The 26,113-nt window shown below is 38.5% G+C and overlaps 3 protein-coding genes and 2 long non-coding RNA genes across 9 annotated transcripts; 2 read left to right on the forward strand and 3 right to left on the reverse strand.

Annotated features, from left to right (window-relative positions):
* Positions 1–2,799: 2,799 nt before the first annotated feature.
* On the forward strand, positions 2,800–7,209 carry LOC127779379 (exocyst complex component EXO70B1-like). 2 transcript variants are annotated; one of them, XM_052306113.1, is made up of 5 exons: positions 2,800–3,129; positions 3,653–3,774; positions 3,978–4,087; positions 4,212–4,316; positions 5,715–7,209. In XM_052306113.1, exons 1-5 carry the CDS (start codon positions 2,856–2,858, stop codon positions 7,207–7,209), a joined length of 2,106 nt encoding a protein of 701 aa, XP_052162073.1. In that variant the 5' UTR covers positions 2,800–2,855. The 2 variants fall into 2 exon arrangements, with proteins under 2 accessions (XP_052162073.1, XP_052162074.1); XM_052306114.1 differs by having other exon boundaries at positions 3,656–3,774.
* On the reverse strand, positions 4,442–5,929 carry LOC127779381 (uncharacterized). Its single transcript, XR_008018653.1, has 2 exons — positions 5,783–5,929; positions 4,442–4,766 (listed from the first exon to the last, which is right to left on the reverse strand). It is a non-coding gene; the product is annotated as an uncharacterized LOC127779381 (long non-coding RNA).
* A 93-nt stretch (positions 7,210–7,302) lies between the features above and the next one.
* LOC127779380 (exocyst complex component EXO70A1-like) lies at positions 7,303–9,903 on the reverse strand. The gene has a single exon (XM_052306115.1). The coding sequence runs from the start codon at positions 9,001–9,003 to the stop codon at positions 7,849–7,851; it is 1,155 nt and encodes a 384-aa protein (XP_052162075.1). The 5' UTR covers positions 9,004–9,903; the 3' UTR covers positions 7,303–7,848.
* A 7,447-nt stretch (positions 9,904–17,350) lies between these two features.
* On the reverse strand, positions 17,351–21,469 carry LOC127780074 (uncharacterized). 3 transcript variants are annotated; one of them, XR_008018772.1, is made up of 3 exons: positions 21,341–21,469; positions 21,022–21,207; positions 17,351–18,710 (listed from the first exon to the last, which is right to left on the reverse strand). XR_008018772.1 is itself a non-coding variant. In XM_052307028.1 (2 exons), the coding sequence occupies exon 2, from the start codon at positions 20,364–20,366 to the stop codon at positions 19,842–19,844; it is 525 nt and encodes a 174-aa protein (XP_052162988.1). In that variant the 5' UTR covers positions 20,367–21,207; positions 21,341–21,469; the 3' UTR covers positions 18,726–19,841. The 3 variants fall into 3 exon arrangements, 1 of the variants encoding a protein (XP_052162988.1); XR_008018771.1 differs by having other exon boundaries at positions 17,351–18,716; XM_052307028.1 differs by lacking the exon at positions 17,351–18,710 and having other exon boundaries at positions 18,726–21,207.
* A 1,238-nt stretch (positions 21,470–22,707) lies between these two features.
* On the forward strand, positions 22,708–25,023 carry LOC127778748 (uncharacterized). Of its 2 annotated transcripts, XR_008018559.1 has the most exons (4): positions 22,708–23,283; positions 24,066–24,153; positions 24,620–24,728; positions 24,935–25,023. It is a non-coding gene; the product is annotated as an uncharacterized LOC127778748 (long non-coding RNA). The 2 variants fall into 2 exon arrangements; XR_008018558.1 differs by lacking the exon at positions 24,935–25,023 and having other exon boundaries at positions 24,620–24,853.
* The last annotated feature ends 1,090 nt before the right edge of the window (positions 25,024–26,113 follow it).

The raw sequence follows: 26,113 nt of genomic DNA on the forward strand, positions 1-26,113 counted from the left end.
ATTTGGCTTTTAAAAAAGCAACTTTCATATATAATTTTTTTAAAAAAATATATCGTTTAGCAGTTTGAAAAGCGTACGCGCAAAAAATGAAAGGGGTTGGTTGGGAAAGGAAGGAAACAAACTCAGGCCTTCTTTAGCTCCAAACTTTTTCTTCAAACTTTCAACTTTTCCATCACATCAAAACTTTTCTATACACATAAACTTCCAACTTTTCTATCACATCGTTCCAATTTCAACCAAACTTCTAATTTTGACGTGAACTAAACACACCCTCAGTCAAAGTAATATGTAAAGTAATATATAGATGTAACTCAAAAATAAAACAAGAAACACAATAGAATACAAACGCATTATGTAGCTTAACATGCAAAGGAGTAGTTTTTATAGCTCATCAAAGACATATTAAAGCATGATGTTAAAGATTACCGTGCCCTTTATTAACATATATAATTAATATAATAGAGAGAACACGAGGAGGGGCGAGGAATTATTATTGGTTCAATCGCTTAAAAATGAGTAGAAGAAAAATAAAATGTTATTAAAGATGTCTAGCAAATCAGATCACAATATCATTTTCCCATCAAGCTCGAGCATAGGATGAGATTGAAGCAGCATTAGGCAGATCGATCGAGCCCATGAGTCAATGCCACGTCTTGTCTTAGCTTATCCTCGTCTCACTGGCTTCTTTTAGTTTCTGTCCATCAGAAGCAGCAGCAAGCGGAGGCAACAAATTTGAGGGCTGGAGTTAATTTGGGATTGCTCCTGTTCGAAGATACACCTACAAGGTTTCATTATGGCATTATTTATTTCTCCCTCTCTTTTTTAATATGGGACGCCGTTAACTTTTTGAAATACGTTGTTGACGATTTTAGATATGAATGAGGTGGGACATGCAGGATCCAGAGCTAAACCCCCTCCTATTCGAAGCCGGGTGGCTAAGCCATTCCCATCCCAAGTGGTGGCCCGATTCGGTAATTTCGGTAAGACTTTTTAAAATATATTTGACTATTAGTTTTATTTGAAAATTTTATATAATTATCATTTATTTTATTATGATTTGATTTATCGTCAAATGTTCTTTAAGTATGACTTAAACATTTTTTTATATTCATAAAAGAATTGTAAACAAGACGAATAGTCAAACATTTGTCAAAAAATCGACGGTGTCGTATATTATAAAACGGAGGTGGAGGTAGTACCATGCTGGAGTAAGGTGGTGTTTGGATTCAGGGACTAAATTTTAGTTCCTGTTATATCGGATGTTTGGACACTAATTAGAAGTATTAAAAGTAGACTAATAATAAAACTAATTGTATAAATGAGAACTAATTCGTGAGACAAAATTCTTTAAATCTAATTAATATATAATTAGCAAATGTTTACTGTAGCATCACATAGGCTAATCATGGATTAATTAGGCTCAATAGATTCGTCTCACGAATTAGTCTAAGGTTATGAAATGGGTTTAATTATTAGTCTACGTTTAAAACTTCTAATTACTTTCAAACATCCGATTTAAATTGTCCCTGGATTCAAACATGGTCTAAATATGTACGTACCATGATGGTATCATTTTTTTTCTTTTTGGCTAGAATGGGCATTGATTGATGATGCCGGCAGTAGGAGGGCAAGAAGGTGCCCAGTGCGACTCGCTAGAGTTGGACGATGCGGAGTCAGAACTTAGAACTTATACCATATAGCATACCATAACATCTTTTTTTTTATAATGGAATAACAATTCGGCCTTTGCTCAACGAGCTACACCAATTATTACAAAGTCCACACAAAAACAAATTCAGCACACACTGATTGATATAAAGAAAACACAAACTAAAAGACACTAACACAAGATAAAAGAATCCTAAATTACTGAATTCTATTCGATAATCTCCATCCGAAGTTGACAAAAAGGTACATGATGGTCGACTCAAGTTTACGACATGCATCATTTGTTAGCTCGATATCATCATTTTTAACTTAATATCATAACATCATACAACAGTAAGGTGATCTTTGTAAATTTCAGTGGACTTGCATTGTAAAAAAAAGTGATTCACCAAGGTGTTTGAGAAAAGCTGTGGGGTTAGCTGATCCCACGGTATTGTACATGGCTCTATCATTGACGGTGACGACTGCATATGTTAAAGGGAAGGGGCAAAAAGCTAGCCCAATGTATAACATAAAGCAAAAATCCCTGGTCTAAGGTGAAAAGTTGGATATGGTCCTAGACCAAAATAAAACTTTATGGTAATTATAAGGTGAAATTCAGTCGTTAAACATAATTTTTAAGCTAAAATTATATTCGACCTATATTCCATTTGGAACAGAGGCAGTACATGCAATCCTCAAAGTCAAACAACGACATCGACATGGATAGCAACCAATACGGCAACATTATCTACATTGAAAAGGACCCTAAAAAAGAATCTACTTTTTGAAAAAAATGATCCATATAATAGGTTAATGCTTAGAGATCACCATCATGTTCCAACATCAAATTAAAGCCCAGCTCTTTTCTGATTTAGATATAATTTTTACGTCGGTTTTCGTCGTCACATTTTTCTAAGGGATACCCAATACATTTCGTGTAATAACTTTCTATTAAAAAAACTATTTTAAAATATCAAATAAATTTACCTTTTAAAATTATAACAATTACTCCCTCCGTTTTATATTATAAGACTTTCTAGCATTGTTTATATTCTAGATTTATTAACATCTGTATAAATATGAGCGAAATCTTATAATATAAATATGAAACGGAAGAATTAAAACTTATCAATCATGTGTTTTCTTGTTTTCGTGCATCATCGTCAACCTCAGTAGAAACGTAAACGTAAGCGCCTGCGCCTGGCATGGACGTGCCGCTGGTGCCAGTGCCAACGACGGCGGCCGACGACGACGCGGCGGCGGGGTCGCCGTCGCCGTTGCCAGAGATGGAGATGAAAGAAGACGGCGGCGGCGGCGGCAAGGTGGTGTACGTGGCGGTCAGCGGCAACAGGAACAAGGCGCTGCCGACGCTGCGGTGGGCGCTGCGTCGCCACGCCCCGGCGCCGGAGGGGAGGAAGAAGACCGCGCTGCTGGTGCTCGTGTATGTGCACCGGCCAGCCACCATGATCCCAATCTTCAGTGAGGCTTCCCATTGTTTAATTTCTCTTGTTTTTTCTTTCAAGGAAATGGTGATGATTCAGTGCATATAAGTTTCATGTGTCGTAATGAGGGTTTTGAATTTTGAAACATGGGTTTTTGCCGGTGGGGACCGAAAGAACCGAAATTTTGTTTTTTTAAAAAGAATTTTAACATATTTTAACTGAATTTAAATAAATTCTAATCAAATTTACAAATATTTGATAAAAACAGGTAATTTTGGGGAGATTTTTGCTTGCCAGTGGGGGCCGAAATTACCAAAATTTTCGAACCGAAATTTCAACCCATGGTCATGAAACACCTTGTAGAAAAGAAAAAAAACCTTTCGTAAATAGCGTACCATGAACTCAGGACTTTAGGGTGCTAGTCAGGTCACTGAAACCACTAGCCTATATAGCTTTTCGCAAGGCGTTTTTGTTGTGATGTTGGTGGGTGGTGGCCGAATTTGTGGGGAGAAAAAAAAAGAGATACTTGAGATTAAGATCCTCCCAATTTTGTATTCCAGCAGGAGCAAAGGTGCCTTCAATTGTTCTCAAGGATGAAATAGTCACTTCTTACCGGCAGCAAGAGAGGAGGATTACTGAAAAATTTCTCCAACAATACCTGGACATATGCACATCTGAAAAGGTGGAAAATCAAGCTCATTATACATATCACTGAATAAAATTCCTTCTTCTGTTGGTTGTTGGTGTCTCTGCAATCTGCATTTCCCTCTAGCTTTTGTGTACAGAATGTCTCTAGAGAACCACCTCACCACCTCATTTTGTCGATATTTCGCTACAGAGAATGTCTCTAGCAAACCACCTCATTTTGCCGATATTTCATTACAGGTTCAAGCTGAGGCATTCATGATTGCGAATGACAACATTGCGCATGGCCTCATAGGGGCAATTCAAGAGCATAAGATCAGCACACTCATCATGGGAGCTGGCATATATGGGTATCCAGCCCTCCCAAAGTTATTTATTTTTATCACTTCAATTTCCATTTCTAACAAAATTCTCCGAACTGATCGGTGCTCTTGTAACAATGTGATGCATTATTGCACCTTTTCTTCTTGGCAGGAAAACAAGCACCCAAAGGACAAAGCTAGCAATCACCATGGAGAAGGAAGCTGATCCATCTTGTAAGATTTTGTTTGTCCACAAGGGAAATCTATTCTCCATCAGGTAGTTGTTCTTTGAGGAGCACTCAGTATTCATGGCTTCTTTTCTTTCTAAGACAATACAAGAAAAATTCTGGCATCTACACCTGTAGATAGACATAACAGTTACATTACATAAATGCGACAATCTGCCAAATCTTTATCTATTATATACTATAAAAGTCCATTAAACATCCTACAAACGCTCTTAAGCCGCCACGTGGTACTCCTACAAATACTCCTATAACGCCTCGTGGCACTCTAATATATTAAAGAAATTGCTATAAATTGTAAGAATAAAGTAAAACATCTAGCCTTCAGTTTTCATTTAATTCGGCGGGCCTGTTATTTTGATCCATCAGATCAAATCACATGCTAATCTCCATGGCCCCACCCCTAGCCTGTATGTAATCCAGTTTGTGCTTCCGCATCACGTACGCATACACCCGTCCGCTCCTTCACGCCCTCCAATTTCCTTTCAATTTCCAATTTATGTTAGTTAGAAAACATAATTTATAATAAAAATTAAAAACATCTAAATCATAGAGATAATTTTTCATCTGCTTATGTATCACTAATTTACATGGTAAAAACTCATATTTAATTATATTTTAACTTGCAAAAAAGAAATTTGTTAGCGTTGGGTTGTAACAATTATAAGAAAATATGAAAATAATAATTGTATAGTAGTAGATTTTACCATCGTACATCACCTCATAATAATTAAATTAGATCTATAATTGTAAAAATAAAAATGAACCTAGCTATGAGTGATATTCTAAAAAACTATTCCCTCCATTATGAAATTATTACAAGTCAAAATAACATTATTGTATTTATCATGAAAACTACTTTCATATGGATGCATACTTTTCATATTTACATTAATACATTTTTAATATGTTTCCTACTCTCTCCATCCCAAAATATAAGGGATTTTGGATGGATGTGACACATCCTAGTACTATGAATCTGAACATGATATGTCACATCCACCTAAAATACCTTATAGTTTGGGATGGAGGGAGTAGGAAAAATACCTTACTTTTAATTTACGCTTAATTTTTTAGTCATTGTTTTAAATAAACAATTTCCTATAGGTATGAATTAAATATTTTATAATATAAAGGTAACAAATAGCTTAGAAAAATTATCTAAGCAATTCTAGTAAATAAAATTTATGGAGAAATAGTATACTTTTAAAGCGTGGTAGATATCCTCCGGTTGATGGTCCACATTTATAAGTTCTTTAAACATAGCCTACGACCCTATGCCCGCGTATTTGGGCGGGCTACCTTGTTGATAAAATGAATGTATAACTAGCTACAGCAACTCAATAATTCCAACCATGTTCATGGTTTTTTGCCTTGTACTTTTTAAAATGGAAAATGCTGTCAACAACCAGAGATGCAATGTTTTGCAGGCCCAGGACTACAAGCATCCCCATCTCTGTGAATAGTGATGTTCCTACTATGGCAGGTTCTCACATACCTTGGTTCAGCTTCATTCCTCCTTGGCACCATGATGACCGCAGCAGCGTCACATCTTCTTCCTTCCTCACCGACTCACAAACCATGACCGACAATGGGCTTGATCCAGAAAATCTAGACCACCAATTCTTCGAAAATGCGATGCCCATGTTCGATTATGACAGCTTCAGCCTTATCAGACATGAATCCCTCCATGGCCTAAATGAGATAGCTAGCCAGATCATACTGTCTGGCCATTCACAGTACTTGCGCCAGTTGAATTTCGATGTAAGCTGCAATGAGGAAGTAAGAAACCGCCAGTTCATTCACGGTATCGACTCGATCCTCGGAGTCGATTCGATGAACCTTGAGGAGGTGTACTGGAAGGCCTACATGGAGGACAAGACAATCAAGTGGATTTATCTACTGGAGTACATCCATAAGATTGTATCAGTCTCACTGAAGCAAATCCAGGAGCAGCATGATGGTGCCTCTAGTGGCCTGACACTTGAAGGCCTCTCAGATGCTGCAACCAAGCCTATCAATCGATTGCTCACATTTGCGTCGACGGTCAGTAAGGTGAATGGTTCGCCGGAGAAGCTCTTCCATACGTTGCAGATGCACAAGGCATTGTCAGAAGCTTCTCCGATGATCCAACAAGCCCTCTTGGGAGAACAGAAAGAGTTCTTCGTCAGAGAGCTTCACAGAATTCTTGACACGCTGGAGGACTCTGCAAGGGAAATACTTGGTAAGCTGAAAGTCCAGATTCAATCACATGATTCACCGATCATACCAGGAGGCAGTGTACACTTGGTTACAACATACCTCATGAGATATATCACATTGTTGGCACATAACACCAGCTCACTGAACACCATTCTAGGTCATGATCATAGTGACCATCTGTTGGCAGCTGACGGAATCAACTTGCTGTTGCCGAGCCACCTAATTTCTGGCTTGATATTCGATCTTGGCTCGATGCTTCAGAAGCAGTCTAAGCTGTACAAACCTGAAGGATTGCAGTACCTGTTCCTTATGAACAATGAGCATTTTATTCTTCAGCAATTTGAGCGGGGAGACATAAAACTTATGATAGGAACTGAGTGGATTCAAAAGTACTGTCATAACATCAACCGATACAAAGTGAAATATATAGAAGCAACATGGGCTACTGTGGTATCTTGTTTGGACAAGAAGATCAGCATTTCACTAAATTTTCTGCAACCTTCACCCTTGAAAGAATTTATTTCCTCTTTCGAAACAGAGTATAGACTCCAGATGCACTGGAAGGTCCCTGATCCAAAGCTCCGTATTGAGCTGAGACAAACTGTCTGTGACTATGTTCTGCCAGCCTATTGTGAATTCATGGAGAAGCATCCAAATTTAGAGAAATCAGGGGACAATCTTGAAGATATCAGGAACAAATTAAATGAACTGTTTGAAGGATGAGTTGATACTTTTATGATTACAAAAAGAAATTCTTACTTGTTCTCTTGTTCCTTCAATTCATGCAAGGAAAATTGTAACACATACTAATTCAATGATTGTTAAATTAACTTTTCATTATGCAACATTACTTGCCAGTAATTGCGTATTTTGATGCGTAAGTTGAGTTGACAGTAATGTTGGATAAAATCATAAAATACTTTTTTGTTTCACATTATGTCAAAGTGTAATGTTTGGAGTACGCACACATCTCCGCACCAACTAGGGATTAGCTAATCGCCAACTCAACTTACCAAAAGGTTTAAGCCAAAAATGGCATGGCACAGAAAAAAAATGAGTGAAGAGGTAACTGCTTCAGAAGCAAAAGTAGCGAAGCAAAGAAATGTCAAATGTTGTTTTCTAGATGATTCTGATGCAGAGGCTTCTTAAATCACTTGCATTTTGGGGGAAAAAAACAGGGAAAGAACATAGTAAAATATTTCGCCGTCCTGAACACGAATACAAGAGTACACAAGAGGAAAGTGCATTACCAGAAATTTCACACTGGTTCTGATTGTACAAATAATCAAAAACTGTTGTAGTGAGCATTAACAGGGGTTTGATTCTGGTTCTATATATAATCTAACTTTTGCAGCAAGCAGTCTACCCTTCGAATAACTCCATCAGCTTATTCTCAATTTCCTGGGGGATATACTTATGGAGCTTCATACCCTTCTTCTGCAAGTGTGCCTGATAACATTGGACGACATGGGATGAAACAGCTTTCCTCACATTGTTCCGAAGTTTCGGATCCTCAATTCTCCAGTTCTGTTGCTCTGCACAAGTGCTCTCCAGCATCTCGTAAAACCTAGTCGTCAGGGGTAGATGAAAGCAAGGGAACAGTGCTTGCGTCGGTGTATGAGCATCCAAGCAAGATATGACGGGTAGCCATGAGAGCTCAAGGTATCTTGTGATCTGGTGCTTGACCTGGTTCTCGTACCTGAGAATCCAATCCTGCTGCAGTGCAGACTTCACCTCTAGCTTGCGAAGCCGGTTCAATATGAAATGGGCATTGTTCAGCAAGGAAATGCATTCCAGCCCCATCATCGATTCATGCCTCGCCATCCTCTCGAGCAAGGCGTCGAGGCGTCCGATGAAGTGCTGCACAAAGGAATCCACCTGCGTCCATTCCTCACCGTTCTCGCTCTCCCCATCAGCTTGATAAGCAATAATATTGTTGATCACGCTGTCATGTTCCCACAAAAACTTGACGTAGTTCATCACGTACAGAGTGATCTTGTGGATGCCACCTCTCTGCGCTACATGGTACAGGCCACTTTGAGTTTGAGATAGTGAACATACCCGTCGCAAGATCTTCCTTACACACTTCCTGAGCTCTTTGGTGATGCCGTTTAGCTGGTCGATCGGGAAAGTCCCGAGCGTCGCGTACAGACGCAGTATGACAGGCAACAGATCAGGCGAGGTTGGCAGCATGGTAATCACGACAGCTAGCTTCAGCAGGCGACGCATTTCAGATGCTCCTCGAGCTTGGCCGTGCTCGCGGTTGATTTCTTGAATGCTTCGATCAATCAATGCCACCAATTCTTTCCCAAACAGTTGGAGCATCTGCAAGTCTGCCCTCTGAATCCAGGTGCCGATATCTGTTGGATCGTGTGCATCTTCAGGGATGTCCTCCAGAAGTTGCATGTAGTGGGAGACATTACCGGGTTCATCAGAGAAGCTGTGGCTATCGTACAAAGAGGATTCTGTGGTTGCAAAGCGAATAGACAAATCTGTTGAAGATGTGGAACTTGGCATCCTTGTTCCAGATAGAACAATATCAAAGATTCAGAAAGGAGGAATACTATCAACGTATGAAGTGGCAAGAAACAATTCTGATGAACTATTATACGATGAGAGGAGTTGTTGGGAAAACGAGTGAGGACTCATGAAAGGAAGTTTCCTGCAGCTAATCAAGGTCATCTCTGTTCTGTTTTTTTTTTCTTTTTCACTATTAAAGAAATGATGGAATTTTCTGCAGCGAGTCAAGGTGGATGCTTTTTCCTTGCACCGGAGTACACATCTCTTCCCCCTAGCCTTCAAGATTAGAAAAATGGCTACCCACGGAAGTTTTTTGTTTAGAACAACTACCCACACAAGTTGACATGGGCTAAAAGATTCAACAACCATAGCATAAATTTGTGTAGGAACACTCACTCAAAATTTGAAGAAAAATGCGCATCGCTTCCCACTGATCCAGTCAAAATGAATCCCCTTTTCTTCCAGAGAAGGGATTATTTATTTTTTTTCTATATAGATAAGGGTACATTACCAAACGGGCTAAGACCCAAGTTGTTGTCGCTTTTGCAATATTGCTCATCCAGATGAGATGATCCACAACCATATGGACCGGATCCCCTTCGCCTCCAGTTGCGCAAGACCTAGCCGCAACTCACTCCGATCCAGATCGGCTCGGCCAAGAAATTATTGGATCTGCACATACCTGCGCAACAGTGGATTGGAACTCGAAATTAGTCCCTCCCAACTGGATGGGGAATTCCTTTCTCTCTCTCTCTCTCTCTCTCTCTCTCTCTCTCATCAAAAGAAAAGGAGAGAAAAAGATCGAAATGGGGAAATCGAAAGAGCGGATTCCGATTCCGTCTTGATTGTGGTTCGATAGTGCCACGGAGCGGTGTCGATCTCGAGCCCGGCGAGCGGCGTATTTCGTGAGAAAACCAGTTGTTTTAAAATATCATATAAATTTATTGTTAAAAAATTTATAATAATTAAAACTTAATTAATTGTGTGTTAATGCCTTTCTCGTTGCCCGTCTCTATCAAACAACGTCTAAAAGTGATGCTCCCTTTAGGTTAATCATTCATATATTCTACATTGTTTATGATGGATGAGATTTAACACAGTAAATTTACTATTTATTCATTATTAATTATAAAATTAAAATGATCAAACTGAAATAGTACAAAGCCAAAAATGTAAAGGGTACTATAATGCCATTACTTGGCCTTTGAAAAAAAATTTGTCACTCTGAAAGTTAACCATTTTAAAATGCTGAATTTTTTTACATTGTTTTCTCTCTGTTTTAGAGATTTTAAGCCTATTTTAATTTATCTTCACTCCTTTTTTATAGTTAGGATGCACAAAATAAACAAATTAACATTAGTTTCTCTCTTCTCTTACACAATCTCCCACATCTTCCTCCCAAACTAAAATTTGGCAAAGGCTTTGATGGGCATGTGTCGGCCAGCGGTGCAAGGCCACGAGGTCATACAGTTGCACATCAAGGTAGAGCTGGTCGTTTCGTTTGCATGGAAATTATCAAAGGGGATTGTTTGCAGAATTGCTCGTACAATAGCCGCCACTGACATGCGTGGCTTTATATGTCATTGGCTGCTACTGCAAATGCATTTTTATAGAGTATCCAAGTCCAGAGATTAGGTGTGTGGCAACGGTGGTGTGAAGCTGAGTGCGTGACGTTAAGCGGATTTAACTTTAGAGGTGTGACACGTGCGGCTTGAGGTCAATAGCACGACGAGCTTAGTGGTGAGGTAGCATGTACATGTCCTGCTATCACTCGTCTTAGAAATGACACGTAGCTTCGAAGAAAGAGGTGGATCATCTCAAAATCCTAAGATAGTCATCATCACTATTAGTTTAGGTCTAGTCACCTTCATCATTATATCAGGAAAATAGAAGCTCATGGGGCATGACTAGGAAGGAACCGACATTGAAAGAGGGTATCTAGGGTATCTAGCCTTATAGGATAAGTCTAATCACATTCTAGACTGCTATATTTTAGTTTCTTTTGTTGCACCTAACTATAGAGAAAACATTGAAACATACTCTCTCCGTCCCATAAAAAACGAATCTAGGACCGGATGTGATATATTCTAGTATTGATTCGTATGTCCAGATTCGTATTACTAGTTACATCTGGTACTAGGGTGATTTTTTATCGAGAATGCTAATTTGCGTGCGCGCGTTGCCGGCGCGCACTTCCGGCCCACACGGCCCATGCACACGGGCACACGTTTCTTTTCTCTTTTTTCTTTTTTTTGGCGCAGTTTGCTACCGCTGTTTCTTCTTTTTTATTTTCTTTCTTTTTTCGCAGTTTGCTGCTGCACGGGTAGGAGAAAAAATCGTAATTAGTTTACTAGTGATTAGTTTCCTATTTTTACTAGTGATTAGTTTACTAGTAATTTTTAAATTTTAACTTAAAAATTTTCAAATTTGGACTTGAAAGTTTTCAAATCTCAAGTTAAAAGTTTTCAAAATTTTCAAATTTGGACTTGAAAGTTTTATAATCTTGAGTTGAAAGTTTTCGAATCTGAGTTGAAAGTTTTCAAATCTTGAGTTGAAAGTTTTCAAATCTGAGTTGAAAGTTTTCAAATTTTGACTTTAAAATTTAAATCTCAAATGGTTTTCAAATCTAACTTAAAAAATTTTCAATCTGATAGTAAAAAAATCTTCAGAATATTTCATAATTACTGTTATTAATGTTAAGTGTTAACTAATAGAGGTAGTTAAGTGGGAGTGCACGCTAGTGGCGTGCACGCGTCAGCTAGCCACCTGGATTTTTTACAATTTGGTCCTTTTTAAAAACTTATTTTGCAAATAGACCCCTGAAAAAACTTATCCCACAAATGGTCCTTTTTGAGGCGCCAGAGTGGCTGACACCGTGGTCCAACAGGATAGCGCCAGGATGATTAGCGCCGTCCCTTGCCACCGTGGCACACGCGAACCGACGTGGCAGAGGAGGGTGCCAGCATGGCTGGCGCCGCCCCCCTCCCCCCACCTCTCATCTCCAATCCTGTTTCTCGAATGGATATTTTTTTTAATATTTTATGCGAACACGTTAGCTCACCTTAGAGCTAAAATCCTATAAATAAAATAAAATACATAGTTTTGTTGGATAAGATTAGAGCTAATCTTATAAGAGTTTATAAGATCTTGTGTTAACAAATCTCCAATATAAAATCAACAATAATTTTGTGTTAATTCACACCAAAATTTTGTGTTAAAATCAACAATAAAACTTGTAGATTTCGAACATTCTTGAGCTTTTTTTTACATCTTTTGCATCCTATAAAAAAAAGTTAGGGTTTGAGTTTTTTTTACATTCAGGTGTCATTTCTTAAAACAGGCGTAAATTTCTCATACGGACTCGGAATCAAGCAAATAATATATCCACGGACATCTACAGAAAAAGTTACATCCAGTTCTCCCACTTTGCCGGGTTCGGCAAAATTAAAACCTCCAAATTCCGCTTGCAAGATTGTGTTTTCGAAGCGAGAAGCTTTCCGATAGAGCTTTGGAAAATTCTACGGGTCACATATTTCATCTGTTTGAGTTTATGCTTTTTATGGTTGGTTCTTATGGGTTCTAGTGTGAAAAAAAATAAAAAAAGTTGCACATCTCTCTCCTCTACACTAGAGAGGAGGAGAGAAAAAATTCTACAGGTAAAATATTTCGTCCATTTGAGTTTATTTTTTCTATGGTTGGTTCTTTGTGTTCCTAAGCGTGAAAAAATATCAAAAAAATAAAAGAAAAATAAAAAATTGCCTGGGGAGGGGGGGGGACGCCAGCCACTGCGCGCTCCCTCTGCCACTGGCGCCCAAAAAGGACTATTTCTGGGATAAGTTTTTCCAGAGGTCTATTTGCGAGATAAGTTTTTCAAAAGGACCAAATTGTGAAAAATTCAGAGCTAGCCACCCCATTTTTTATGGGACGGAGTGAGAACTGATTTATCTTGCTCAGTTGTGATATCAGGTGGTAGTAGAAAAATGAACTCTAACAAAAAAAAATACTATCCATAAAATCCATATATCTGTGTTATTAACATTTTAAAAGATAGGACAAAAAATATACGACGATGAAAAAACCCCATAAAATAATGTTCTAAAATTCAAAATTTCATTGCGATATAAGCTAGCAGATGAACTGCTATAGAAAGTGGTATTCAAAAGTGTGCAATATAGATGATAAAGTTTTCAAACCCACTATATAGGTGTGCCATGGAAAGTTTATTTAGGTAATTGGCAAATGGTATATTTGCAAACGAAAAGTAATTTGTGAATAAAAACTTTATATATGTATTCTTAGTGATCTAAAAGCAAAGGCTAAAAATAAACTTCGATGAAAAAAAAACTTAAAATCAGCTTCAAATTGAGGTTCAAATTTTGGCTGGTAAGTATAAGTATAAGAAAAACATGAAGCCATATAAGCTAGGAGAATCATATCTTATTATCTTCTGAAACTGTTTGTGTGCCTTCACTCGTACAACTAATGAGGGTATTTATAAACGTATCAATGTTCCCATTAAACAAAAGAAAATGCTTCTTTTTTTAATAGTAGAACAATAAGTCCACAAACCCCTGGCCTCTGCACCAACTAGAGACTAGCTAATCGTTTGTTACAACCAACAGGCTAAAAGCAACAACTAATAACAAGGCTTCGTTAGAACTGTTTCTGGGATTAGATTTTCAGCGGTACGTGAAATGAGACGACGCATCAACACATTGATAAGAACGAGGGAGTAGCCAACCCAAGAAGCATTTTAGAACTCAGCCTAAAGAAATAATGTAGTCTTCAGAGCATCTAAAGAAACATGAGTAAATAGCTAGTTGATTCAGACGCCCAAAAATAACAAAACAAGAAATGTCAAATGATGCTTTTTCAGATGATTGTGATGCAAGATCTGCTTACATTGTTACTGAAAATGGTTTCCTGATAGCTGCATACATTTCTGAAGAAATAGGGTAAGAACACAATAAAATATTTAGCCAAACTGAAAACCACTACGGCAGATTGCATAATTCATGCAAAATAGGGAGAAGTGCATCATATGTATGACAGAGAAAAAAAATGCCATTTGCCGTATGGAACTTGTACCTACAGGATTAAATACCAGGACGACCACAGATCGAGTTTGCTTCATTCAGATAGTCATATGAGTGATGAAGCATTCTTGTTTTTTTTATTTAAATCATTAAAATAATTGGTATGGGATAGGCATAAAAGGACAGTTATATTCTGTCAAGCAGCGATCACGCTCATTTATCCAGGCAGTAACGCAACTTGATCGATAAATATAACCAATAAGCAAAAAAGCAAGTTCTGATGAACCGCAATATATAATTCATCATTTGGGTCAAGCTACCACTTCTCCAAATGATCCATAAGTTTCTGTGACATCACATGTTTCAAAAATATTAGCAGCAACCCAAAAAATCCTCAAATAGTGAACCAAACATTTCCTTGGCCTAAATGGCTAAACCTGTGAAAATGAAATCATACACCCATCAATGCATATAGCATAACTTAACATTACTTGGACTAATAAATCCCCAAGTACAAACCTTCCAAGATTACAGCTTGAAGTTCTTCCATCTGAATCTTCCATCCGCAGCACCCAGAAACTCCCCAAACTACTGCAGTTATGAACTCGGTATTTTTAGCCAAAATATTATTTATTGATTATATATTCTAGAAGCTGAAGCAAAAACCTATTCTTATATATGTTGGTCCGTATTTTTCTTTTATTTAATTCGAAACCCAAGGACGACAGCTCAGCCCCAGAGTGAACCAACCCACTAGTTTGACCTGATGCAGAGTTGAATTTCCTGGAGTATATAAAATATAGCAGCGAAAAAAATAAAAAATAAAAAACTAGCAACATGCTGAATTGCTGATGCAGATATCCTAGTTCCAGACTTGGTGTATATATATTTCATACTCGCTTTTGCTAATGAGTACACAGATAGATCATGCAATGATGGTGCAAAAGATGATAGAAGATGATTGCGAGAAGGTTTATGTGGCAATTAGCCCCATCCAAAGCTTGTGCCTGCCAATGCTTCTGTGGACGTTGCGCAACACCCCACCAGGGAAGACGGTGATCCTCCTCCGCATCTACCGACCAGCCAGAACCAACCTGATTCCTAGTATGCATCCTCCCTCTCTGTGATTGTGTGATTATTGTAGTGTGTTCTTTGACAGTACAGTTGCTGTGATCTGCGGCTCAGCACAAACAAGACTACCTGCTGGTTTTTATAAGAATGAGGCGAGAACTGGTGAGAAAATGCTAAGAGATTACCTGCGTGTCTGCGAGTCTCAGAAGGTGAAGTTTAATTGCTTCCAGTATGTATTCAATTGTGAGAAATGTATCCAGGCCATTTCACAGACATGTTACATCTCTTCTTCTTCTCCAGTTCCATGCTGAGGTGCTAACAGCTGAGAAGGAGGATGTTGAACTTGGTCTAGTAGAGCTAGTTTCAGAGCTCAAGATCACAACACTCGTCATGGGAGGTGGCCTCTATAGGTATACTCATGAGGTTGCCGACTTACTCAGAATCACATTTATTTCTAATGCCAAACTGCCCTAGTTTCTGTAGAAGTGTATCAAATTTTCATTGTGACAACTCTTGATTCAAAATCATCAGAGACTCCACTTTTTAATGACCAGGAAAGGAGGCATGAAAAATATGATGCTCACAGATCGCACGATCACCGTGTTGGAAAAGGCTGATCCATCATGCAAGATCTTTGTTCTCAATAGAGGAAACCTATTCTTCATCAGGTACCTGTTTCCCAGAAGCAGCACTAGGTCAATCCTTTTTTACGCGAAAATCTTATTCGAGTTGCTCCAAATGTGTCGATGGCAATGAAAGATGCATAACGCAGGGAAAGGCGTATCACCATCTCCACATCCACGAAAAATGGGTTTGCTCCTGTGGAAGTTTCTGATTTCCCCACTAGCAACTACCATTTTTTAGGATGGCATCCGAATGATTATGCCAGTCGCAGCAGCATATCTTCATCACTCCTCTCAGAAGCTCAGAGCAAGACAGACGACGGATGCGACTCAGAACAACTTGATGATCTAATGCTGAAGTACTTGCATCCGGGCTTCGATAATGACAGCTTCAGAATTGTCAGCAAAGAATCTCTCATATACCTTGACAAGATAGCAAACCAATTGACACAATCTGGCCATGCACAGGACTTGCACCAGGCTCCATTTGGTGATTGGTGTCACTGCCACTTCATTCCTGATATGGACAGGATTCTTGGCATTCAATCAAGGAACGATGAAGAGGCACGATGGAGGAACTGCATCAAACATAAGATGACCGAGTGGCTTCATGAACTGCGGTATGTCTGCAAAATAGTGTCATTTGCGCACAAGCAACTCATGCAGTGGCATCTTGCTGTCCGTGATGGCCTGACACATGATGAACTGTCAAAAGCAGTAAAAGACCCTATCACTCAATTACTCACCTTTGCATCGACAGTTTGTAAGATGCATGGTTCACCAGAGAAGTTCTTTCACATGTTGCACATGCACCAGGCTCTGACAGAAGCGTCTCCAGTTCTACAGGAAGTGTTCTCAGGAGAGCTCAAGGAATCCTTTACTGGTGAGCTTCACAAAATTCTTCACACCCTAAAAGATGGTACAAAAGAAATACTTGATCAGTTAAGAGTCCAAATTCAGTCATATAGTTCAGAAGACATGCCAGAGGGAGGCGGCATACATTTGGTCACAACTTACCTCATCAGATATATCATGTCACTAACACAAAACACAGGTTCACTGGATGCAATTCTTGCTCACAGTTACGATGACCATGCATTAGCAGAAGAGAGGATGATGAACACATCAGGTCACCTGATATCCATGCTGATCTCTGATCATACATCCATGCTCTACAGGCTGTCTAAGTCGTACGTGTCTAAATCTGAAGGTTTACAATGGTTATTCCTTCTGAACAATGAGCATTTCATACTTCGGAAAATCGAAGAAGCAGATATAAGGTCGATGCTACCAGCTGATTGGATTCAAAATTACCAGCACAGAGTCGAGCAGAACAAAGTGAACTATATAAAAGCAACATGGGCTCTGACCCTGTCTTATCTGAAGAAAAGGACCAAAAGTCCCTTCAATTTCCTTCATCCTTCACCCATGAAGGAGTTCAATTCATCATTTGAAACAACTTGCAATGCACAGACACATTGGAAGGTCCCTGATCCAAAGCTCCGTGTTGAGCTGAGACAAACTGTTCGTGACTATGTTCTGCCTGCTTATTGTGCATTCATGGAGAATCATCCAAATTTAGAGAAGTCATCTGGACGTAGTCTGGAAGACATCAGAAACAAATTATGTGAGTTGTTTGAAGGATGAATTAATACTATTGCCTGTCCAGGCAAAAAATAATTCACTCTGTTTGTTCCCTTCTTTTTCCTTTTCTTTTTTACAGAGGACTTAGCATAGACCATAACAGTGCAACTTGGAATTTCATTTGCAGTCTAACACTTGTAAGCTTCACTAACAATGAATGTAATGACAGGAATGGTTGCATACAATATTTTTGTAATCTCACATGGGACTATCTAGACCTAATTTCACTACTATTTTTTTGAGGGGAAATTTCACAATTTCAAATTATCTAAGCAACGAAAAAACTACTAAATCATGCGTGCCTACCTGTTAATTTTTCCTCTCCATCTGCAGCCCAGTGTGCTAAGACTAGCAGCCCACGAAAGCTGATGCACAAATCTCAAGGTGTATCGAACAGTCAAGAATTTGACTAATACTAGCTCTCATCAAATGTCAACATATCTATAGAAAAACTGATATTCTTGAGAATTCTTACAAAGCTATTTAATGACAAGTATGATGTTTAGAGTGTTGTTTTATTTTCTCACGGTACACATGCTTGTGACTCAACCTACAACTGATGATAACTTCACTTTATAGCAATGAAAAAGAGAGAAAATGAAATGTTATCAAAAGCAAGTTTGAAGATATCTTTTTAAAAGTTGGATTTCAATGTCAGATCTATACCTGCAATTCAGTAAAGACTTCATATGAAGTCATGGACCATGAATGTACAAGTCAGTCACCATCACATGACTAATTTGTATGGAACTTAAAATCAGAATCAGTTAGTTGTCCAAGGGAAAGGCACTTCATATTATCTAGTGCTTACAGCATGTGAGGTTATACTAATCAGACAATATACTTTGTGGCCACATCAACCGACAAAATAGAGCTTCATACGGATTAGGAAGAAACTGATATGGAGGGTTAACTGGAGAGTTTGAACAAGTAAGAAATTGAAAATTCAGTAGGTGTCTTCTGCAAATGTAGATGTAGGTACAGAGTAAATTCCAGACTAATTATAACAAAAAAACATATTTGGATTTGGCATCATAGGTTGATTTAGAAATGAATTTGCATCCAGTAATTTAGCAGAAACACTTCAATATAAACTCCATATTAACTGACAGAATTGTCCCAGGAGCTTAACTGCTAAACTTGCCGAATAGAGAAATTTTTTTTTTGAGGAACACAGTACAAACGCAGGCGCTCACAACGTGCGCACACTCACCCCTATGAACGCACACACGCACACCCTACCCCTATGAGCACCTCCGGAAGACTGGGCCGGCATGTCTTGAGATTGACGAAGTCACCACAGGCGCCTCGCTGTCGACGGGTACGTCACCTACCACTGAAAGAATAATTAGCCGTAAATGCGAGCACCCGTGTCAAATCTAGGATTTGAACCCGGGTGGGCTGGTTCCACCACAAGAAACCTAACCAGTTGAGCTAAGCTCACTTCGCCTAATAGAGAAATTTTGAATGTGTAGCAACGAATTATTACTGCAACTGTTTAGGCACTAGCTGCTTGCAGATTAAAGCTTAGAAAGGTTTGCACTCCATACTTCAACAAATTAGTAGTTCTAGGACAAGAAAAAAAATGCTACTCCCTAGAAATTACCACACAGTAGATGGTTGTAATACCACGCAATAGGAGCAACATTCAACCAAGAAACTAGGATGGTAAACTAAAGCGACAGAACGCATTAACTATATCCTGAACAAGTGAACAGTAATAGAATACACAAGACGAAACACCATTAACATCAGTCATATTCTCAATCTCTAATACAGCTGTTGCATAGCACGTCTACCCTTCGAATAACTCCATCAACTTATTCTCCAATTCCTCTGAGGTGTAGTGTGCACGCTTCTGATTCTTAACACTCCTTCCCAGGTATGCTTGATAACATTGAGTGATTCGGGATGATACGGTTTTTCTCACCACTTGCCGAAGTTTGGGGTCTTCAATTTTCCAGTACTTTTGCACTGCACAATTGTTGTTCAACATTGTGTAAAATTCAGTTACAGGAGGCGGATGAAAGCAAGGAAAAAGTATGTTCTTCCTTGCAACCAGGCATGACAGGATTGGTTCCCATGAGTGCTCAAGGTATCTCACTATCTGATACTCGACCTGGTTGTGGTGCCTCGTAATCCAGCTTTGTTGCAGCGCTGACTTCATGTCTAATTTCTCGAGTTTCTCCAATATGAAATGAGCATTGTTTAGTAAGAAAATGCATTGAAACTCTGTTGACTGATACTTTGATATCGTCTCAAGCAAGGAGTCTAGGTATCCGATCAAGGACTGCACAAAATAATCCAGTCGCGTCCATTTCCCATCGTGTAAGGGATTCTCGCTCTCCCCGTCATCTTGAGCGAGAATAACGTTAAGCAAGCTATCATGTTCCCACAAATATTTGATATAGTTCATCATATATGAAGTAATCTTGTGGATGCCGCCTCCCCGCGGCACACTCTAAATGCCATTTAGAGCCAGTGGACACTGCCCCTGAAAAATCTCCCTTACACACCTCTTGAGCTCACTGGCGATGCCGTATACCTGGTTGACAGGGAAGATTTCAAGGGTCGCGTATAGACGCAAAATAGCAGGGAGCAGATCAGATGACGGTGGCAACATAGTCATCACGCCTGCAAGCTTCAGCAGGCAATGCATATCAGATTCTTGTTCTTGCCCATGCTTGCTGTTGATTTCTTGAATGCTCCGATCAATCATTGCCACCAATTCTTTCTTGAACAGCTCGAGCATCTGTGAGTCTGCCCCCTGAATCCAGATACTGATATTTGAGTGGTCGAGTCCATCTTCAGGGATGTCCTCCAGAAGTTGCTTATAGTTGCGGATACCAGCTTCATCAGAGCACTGCTGATATTGGGAAATAGCAGCTTCCTCAGAGGAGCTGTGGATATCATACGAAGAGGCCAATTCTGTTGTGCTTGTGAGGACAAAAGACATATTTGTTGCTGAAGATGTGGAAGCTGGCATCTTGTACCAGATATCTACTACCAAGGACAACTCTATAGAACAATATCAAGATTCAGAAAGGAGGAATACTATGAAGTGGCAAGAAACAGTTCTGATGAACTATCATATGATGAGAGGAGGGAAGACACGGAGTTAGTTGGGAAAACGAGTGAGGACTCAGGAAGAGTAGTCAAACCAATGCACCTCCAATTAAAGAGAATGCATTTTTCTGCAGCTAGTCAATGTCTTCATATGATTTTTCCTCGTTGCACCGTTCTGTGTTGAACAATCAACATGCGGAAAATAAAACATTTCTTTGCTACAATTCCTAATCTAACGGACTAGAAAATTGCCACCTCATTCTTTTACTGAACAATAAACAGATTATTACTCTTTGCCCTAGATTATAGGATCGATTATTTCCAAAACTACGATTTCTTCAAAAACTTTCTGCATCAGCATTGCTGATATAACTTATCCTAAGCTATTTATTAGCTTTATTACATATAATATTTAATTCATCCCTCATTAATCCATCATCCATCATCTTTGATCTACATTTCATTCATGAACACCCAGAAGTTCAAATGTGCCGAAATAGGCAAAACATGAAACATGGCAGAAGTTTCTGTAGCATTTCTATAGCACCCAGAATATATGAAAAAATAAAACGCACATTATTTCTCACTGTTCCATGCATCTGTGTTTCATTCCAGAAAAGAGTTCTTCATATTATTCAACAAGGGCAGCCGGACATATCCAGAAGGATATATATATTACCTACCACCCCCATCGCCTCCGGTTGCGCAAAGACCTATCTGCGACTGCAGAATCCAGATCCGCCGATTTCTTGGATCCATCCCTGCGGAACAGTAGGGCAAGAGGAGGATTGGAAGTTTGGAACTCGAAAATTGTTTCAAACTGGAATAGGGAATTAATTCCCCTCTCAACAAAAGGGGAAAAAGGAAATGGGGAATACAGATAGAAAACCCTACGAGATTTCGTCTTGATTTCACAGCCGCGGGTACTCTTGCTTCCTGCCTTCCTGGCGATTGAGCTCGCTCGAGAGGATGGAGTTGGGAGACAGAAAGAGGAGAAATTTTGATAATTACAATATTTTTTTTATTCCCATCACTTAGGTCTGTTCAGATTGGTGTCAAAATAAACTATACTAAAATTTTGGTAATATTACTAATTTGCCAAAATTTTAGCATTGACAATTTTTTGATGTGATTAGCTTAAAATTCTATACACATTGCCAATATTTAATAACAAACTAAACCTAGCCACATAATTATCAATTTTATCAAATAATGGTATGGTTGAAAATGTCATTAATCTGAATAGGCCCTTAGACCCTGTTTACATGGGACTAAAACTTTTTAGTCCCTATTACATCGGATGTTTGGACACTAATTATAAATATTAAACGTAGATTATTGATAAAACTCATTCTATAACCCTGGACTAATTCGCGAGACAAATTCTTTAAGCCTAATTAATCCATGATTTGCCTATGTGATGCTATAATAAACATGCGCTAATTATAGATTAATTAGGCTTAAAAAAATTATCACGCGAATTAGATCTCATTTATGTAATTAGTTTTATAAGTAGTCTATGTTTAATACTCTAAATTCATCCGATATAACAGGACTAAAGTTTAGTCCCTACACCCTCTTAGTCTGAGTTCCTTAGTTTACTTTCCACACGCACGTTTTTCAAACTACTAAAAGATACTATATCTTTTGCAAACAAATTTCTAAACGAAAGTTGTTTTAAAATTCATATTAATTCATTTTTTTTAAAAAAATAACTAATACCAATTAATCATGTGCCAATAATTTGCTTCATTTTACGTGCGCAGAGTATTAGTTTCCAACCCCCGAAGCCAAACGTAAGTAGTAAGCCTTACTTGCTCCGTCTCAAAAGGAGTATATTTCTAGAGTTTAAAATATATTTCTCACTTCAGAGCAGTGGTTGCCCTATTGATTATCTTCCATCCAAATTTCTTTTCATCCGGTCTTAATCATCCTCCTACTTGGATTAAAATAAACGGAAATATAGAGCTTGTTTAGTTTAGTGTTCTACAAAGTTTTAGCGCTATCAGTATTTTGGTAGGCGTAGCATATAATTGATTAGTTTCGTATTGAAATCAATTGGAACCAAATTTCATGATATAGAGAAGAAAGTTACAGAACTGACCAAAATTAAGTATGGGCATTACCATCTACTTCTATTTGATTTCAAAACAAACCATCATACTTACTATTCAAACTACCAAAAAAATTGATAGAGCATATTTTTGTCATCAATTCAAAATGACCCACAATCTCTTTCTCATATCTTAATTTGTGCTAAACTATTTAGAATGATAAGTATAGGATGGGGTTATTAGTCTACCCTATAGTTCAACGAATGATTTTTCTCATTCATCGTGTGACACATCCAACGATCGAAAATCATCTGATGATGTCGATCCAACGGCTCCCCGCCTCCCTCCAAATCCGATCGGATCGCCTCCCCTCCCCAGGCAAAATCACCGCGTCCTCGCCAGAACATCACGGACCGCCTCGCACAGGGGTTCACCGGCCTGCTGCAGGCGCAACCGCCGCAGTTTCCGTGGCCGGCGGATTCCCTTCGAGATCGACCTCCCCGTGGTCCCCTTCGGCGCCTCCTGGGGTGCCCGGGCCGGGAAGGAGTTCTTCCCCGCCGCGGCCGTCGCCTCCGTCATCGACATCGGCAGGAGGCTCGGCCAGGCTGGCGTAGAGATTGGGGCGTCCGTGGTAAATGCATCATTCAAGAAATGGTTTTCAAACAGGCGAGCAGCCTGACGGGATCATCCCAGGGACCACGATGCTCTTCGCCCCGTGCTTCATCAGCCTCTGTTTGAAGAACAACAAAGAGAGATTGGTGGATTAGTTGCTAATTTACCATGGTCTGATTGTACTTGCCTGTTCGGTTCCAAATTAAAGCATTTTCTAATCTCTACGCCATTTGTTCCTAATCTCTACGCCATTTCCTTGGTAGATTAGGAACTAATCTGTTTGAATGATGCATTTGCCTGTTTGGTTCCAAATTAGAGCATTTTCTTTGTGCATTTTAGCTTATTTGGCAACATTCATGACCCGTGAGGGCAATATGAGATATTTAGTTCTGCTTTGTATGACCTGACCTAGAGAAGCTTTGTATGCCATCCATTTTTATTTACATGAGCTAAGCTGTGTGGATTTTGAAGATTCCACAATGCTTTCTTCTGATTTATTAAAGAAAATTCTCCATGAACCCAAGTTCATAAATGATAAGTTGTCAGTATTTAATCACTTTGTTCCTTTGCCACAATGGGATACAATTTTCTTTAATTTATTAGTGTAATGTGAATGATGTAGTGTAAATGTTTCTTTTTTACGTGACCTAAGCTGTGTGAGTTTTGAAGTACATTCACTCTGTCTTGTCTCTTCTTGTACAATGGTGACCACAAGTTACCCGTGTATATCATAATCAACATTTTTTTAGTACACGAAGCATATAGTATGAGATTAAACCTGTGCAAAACACATCTGATTGTTTCAGATTAGACTCTATTATTACTTCGTAATAGATTTATCTGTTATTTCAAATGATCGAATGTTCCATGACTCCTTATATCTTTTCAGTTTCGGAACCTGGAATGTTGTCCTTGCACGACTAATGAATTATTGATGTGCTCTTGATTTGCAGAATAAGGGGACTAGAGAGTGTTTGGGAGGATCTGCTACTGATTGGCAGGATGAGCAGAGTTGTTTTAGTTTCATTCCCACCTCTGATGGTATGCCCTTGGCTAACCAACTAGAGTGTGCTGCTAGCCTATTACTAATAGGAGCAATGCATTTTTATCTTGGTCATATGATAGGTGATAACCTATTTTCTATAAAGAAATATTGCATGGAAGGCACTCGGACAGATTGTTTTGTTGGGAAAAAATTGCTTTAGCTGCAGCCTGTCTGCTGGGAGACCACTGCATTACCAACGTATGATTGATTGTTTTGTGTTCCTCAGAAAAAATGGCTAATTCCATATCCATAAGGGAAGATGCTCTTAGTATTGGAGGTTTTCTTGCAATCGGCAAACATATGAATGTTACAAATAAACTAAAATTAAATTCATAACTTTGAGCAAATCTCCAGGAAAAAATCACTTTAGGTTTCTATATTATTATAAGAAATTTCTAAATTTGGGGCACTGTGTGAATAATATCAAGTTTTTAATTATGTGTACTGTATTTGTCACCCTAGGAATATTTGAGGGGCAATATATTTGTCAAGCTTAAGTATTGAATTTCAATCCATGTGAGAAGATAGTACAAATGAATTGTAAACAGAACATACCGTCACTGGCTTCAAGGTAAACATGAATATATTTCTAAGATGTCATTTTAGTCTACAGTAGATATATACACTGTAACTAGGTATGTCGTTTTTATTTGTGAAACTCAATAGGTGTAACTGTTGCTATTTAAATGCAGATTTCAAAAACAAGTATACCACAAATTGGTGTTGTTAAGTAGTTATGCAGCAATACTGATTATTATTTGGTTTTTATACAATTAGTGTGGAATCACATCACCCATGTTCTTTTGGGATTATTGGGATCAATTGTTTCCAATGTGCAAGGGCTATGGCATTTCAAGGTGCTGAGATATTGCACACCCCATGATAATCTGCCTAGACTTCCATGAACACTGGAAGCGTGTCATGCAAGGCCATGTTAGTGCTAGCTCCATATTGCCATATGCTTTTTTTTCCCTACAAATCATTTTTGAATAAGTTGTTTGAACCGATCTACTCCAAAGGACCAATGGATCGGTGGAAGAGAGAAGCATCCTTTTCAATTTGCCATACTTCTGAGAGCATTTTTATTTTCATCACAATCTTGATGTTATACCTATTATCTTGCAAAATAACATTGTCTTGAACTTTCAAGTCAGAACATGAAGATTGTTTCGCATATAGCAATTTTCCTCAGTTGCCAGCTGCTAGCCATCAGCGCATCATCAACCTTGAAGTGAAGAATAGACAAATTAGATGGCAGTTGTTTTATTTTATTCTAAATATTAGAGGCACCTGTAATATATTATTAATCTATTGTAAAGATATTGTTGCTATACTCAGTGAATTTCCAAAAAAAATAAGGCTTAGTTTCTTCTCTGTTGCAATGATTTATTTCTTGCCAACATAGATTTCATATACATTATTGTACTCCGGTTACATGATCTGAAGTGTGGTGTTTATTTTTCATTTTTCAACTTCAATGCAAACTACAATGAAGCTTGATTTCTGTCTAAAATGAAAATGTACCGTCTTGTGTATGTATTGAGTCCGTGCTACAAAATGTTAGGTTCAACCAACATTTTGCGGACAAATTTCAGTGATTGCATATTTTGTGGGGGTATATCTCACTATATACTCAGTGTTTTTCGGGTGTTTCATTTTTAATATCCATTTTGTCGTAGCGTTAGCACGGGCATATTACTAGTATTAGTGGTAGGAGCAGTGACCCATGATTTTCAAATATGATAAATTCACAAATACGAATAATTTCCGTGGAAAAAAAACGTGCACTTGGGAATTAATTTTGTAACACACTACTTCTACGATTAGAGGAAATGTGGGCCGCTAGCAGTTAGAGGACACTACCTAGAGAAGGATTGTCATCTTTGTTGCAGGGATCAGATAAAATATCACTTCTTGTTGTAAGTACTTTTAAAAATATTATATTTCTGTATATTT

Source organism: Oryza glaberrima, chromosome 7, assembly GCF_000147395.1.
Source record: "Oryza glaberrima chromosome 7, OglaRS2, whole genome shotgun sequence".
In the NCBI taxonomy this organism is placed as follows: domain Eukaryota; kingdom Viridiplantae; phylum Streptophyta; class Magnoliopsida; order Poales; family Poaceae; genus Oryza; species Oryza glaberrima.

Excerpts from the sequence above, each read along its gene's own strand:
- LOC127779379 (XM_052306113.1), top strand. The coding sequence starts at position 2,856 with ATGGACGTGCCGCTGGTGCCAGTGCCAACGACGGCGGCCGACGACGAC. Across the intron at positions 3,775-3,977 it reads ACATATGCACATCTGAAAAG|GTTCAAGCTGAGGCATTCAT; the intron begins GTGGAAAATCAA and ends ATTTCATTACAG. Across the intron at positions 4,317-5,714 it reads GGAAATCTATTCTCCATCAG|GCCCAGGACTACAAGCATCC; the intron begins GTAGTTGTTCTT and ends AATGTTTTGCAG.
- LOC127779380 (XM_052306115.1), bottom strand. The coding sequence starts at position 9,003 with ATGCCAAGTTCCACATCTTCAACAGATTTGTCTATTCGCTTTGCAACC.
- LOC127780074 (XM_052307028.1), bottom strand. The coding sequence starts at position 20,366 with ATGCCAGCTTCCACATCTTCAGCAACAAATATGTCTTTTGTCCTCACA.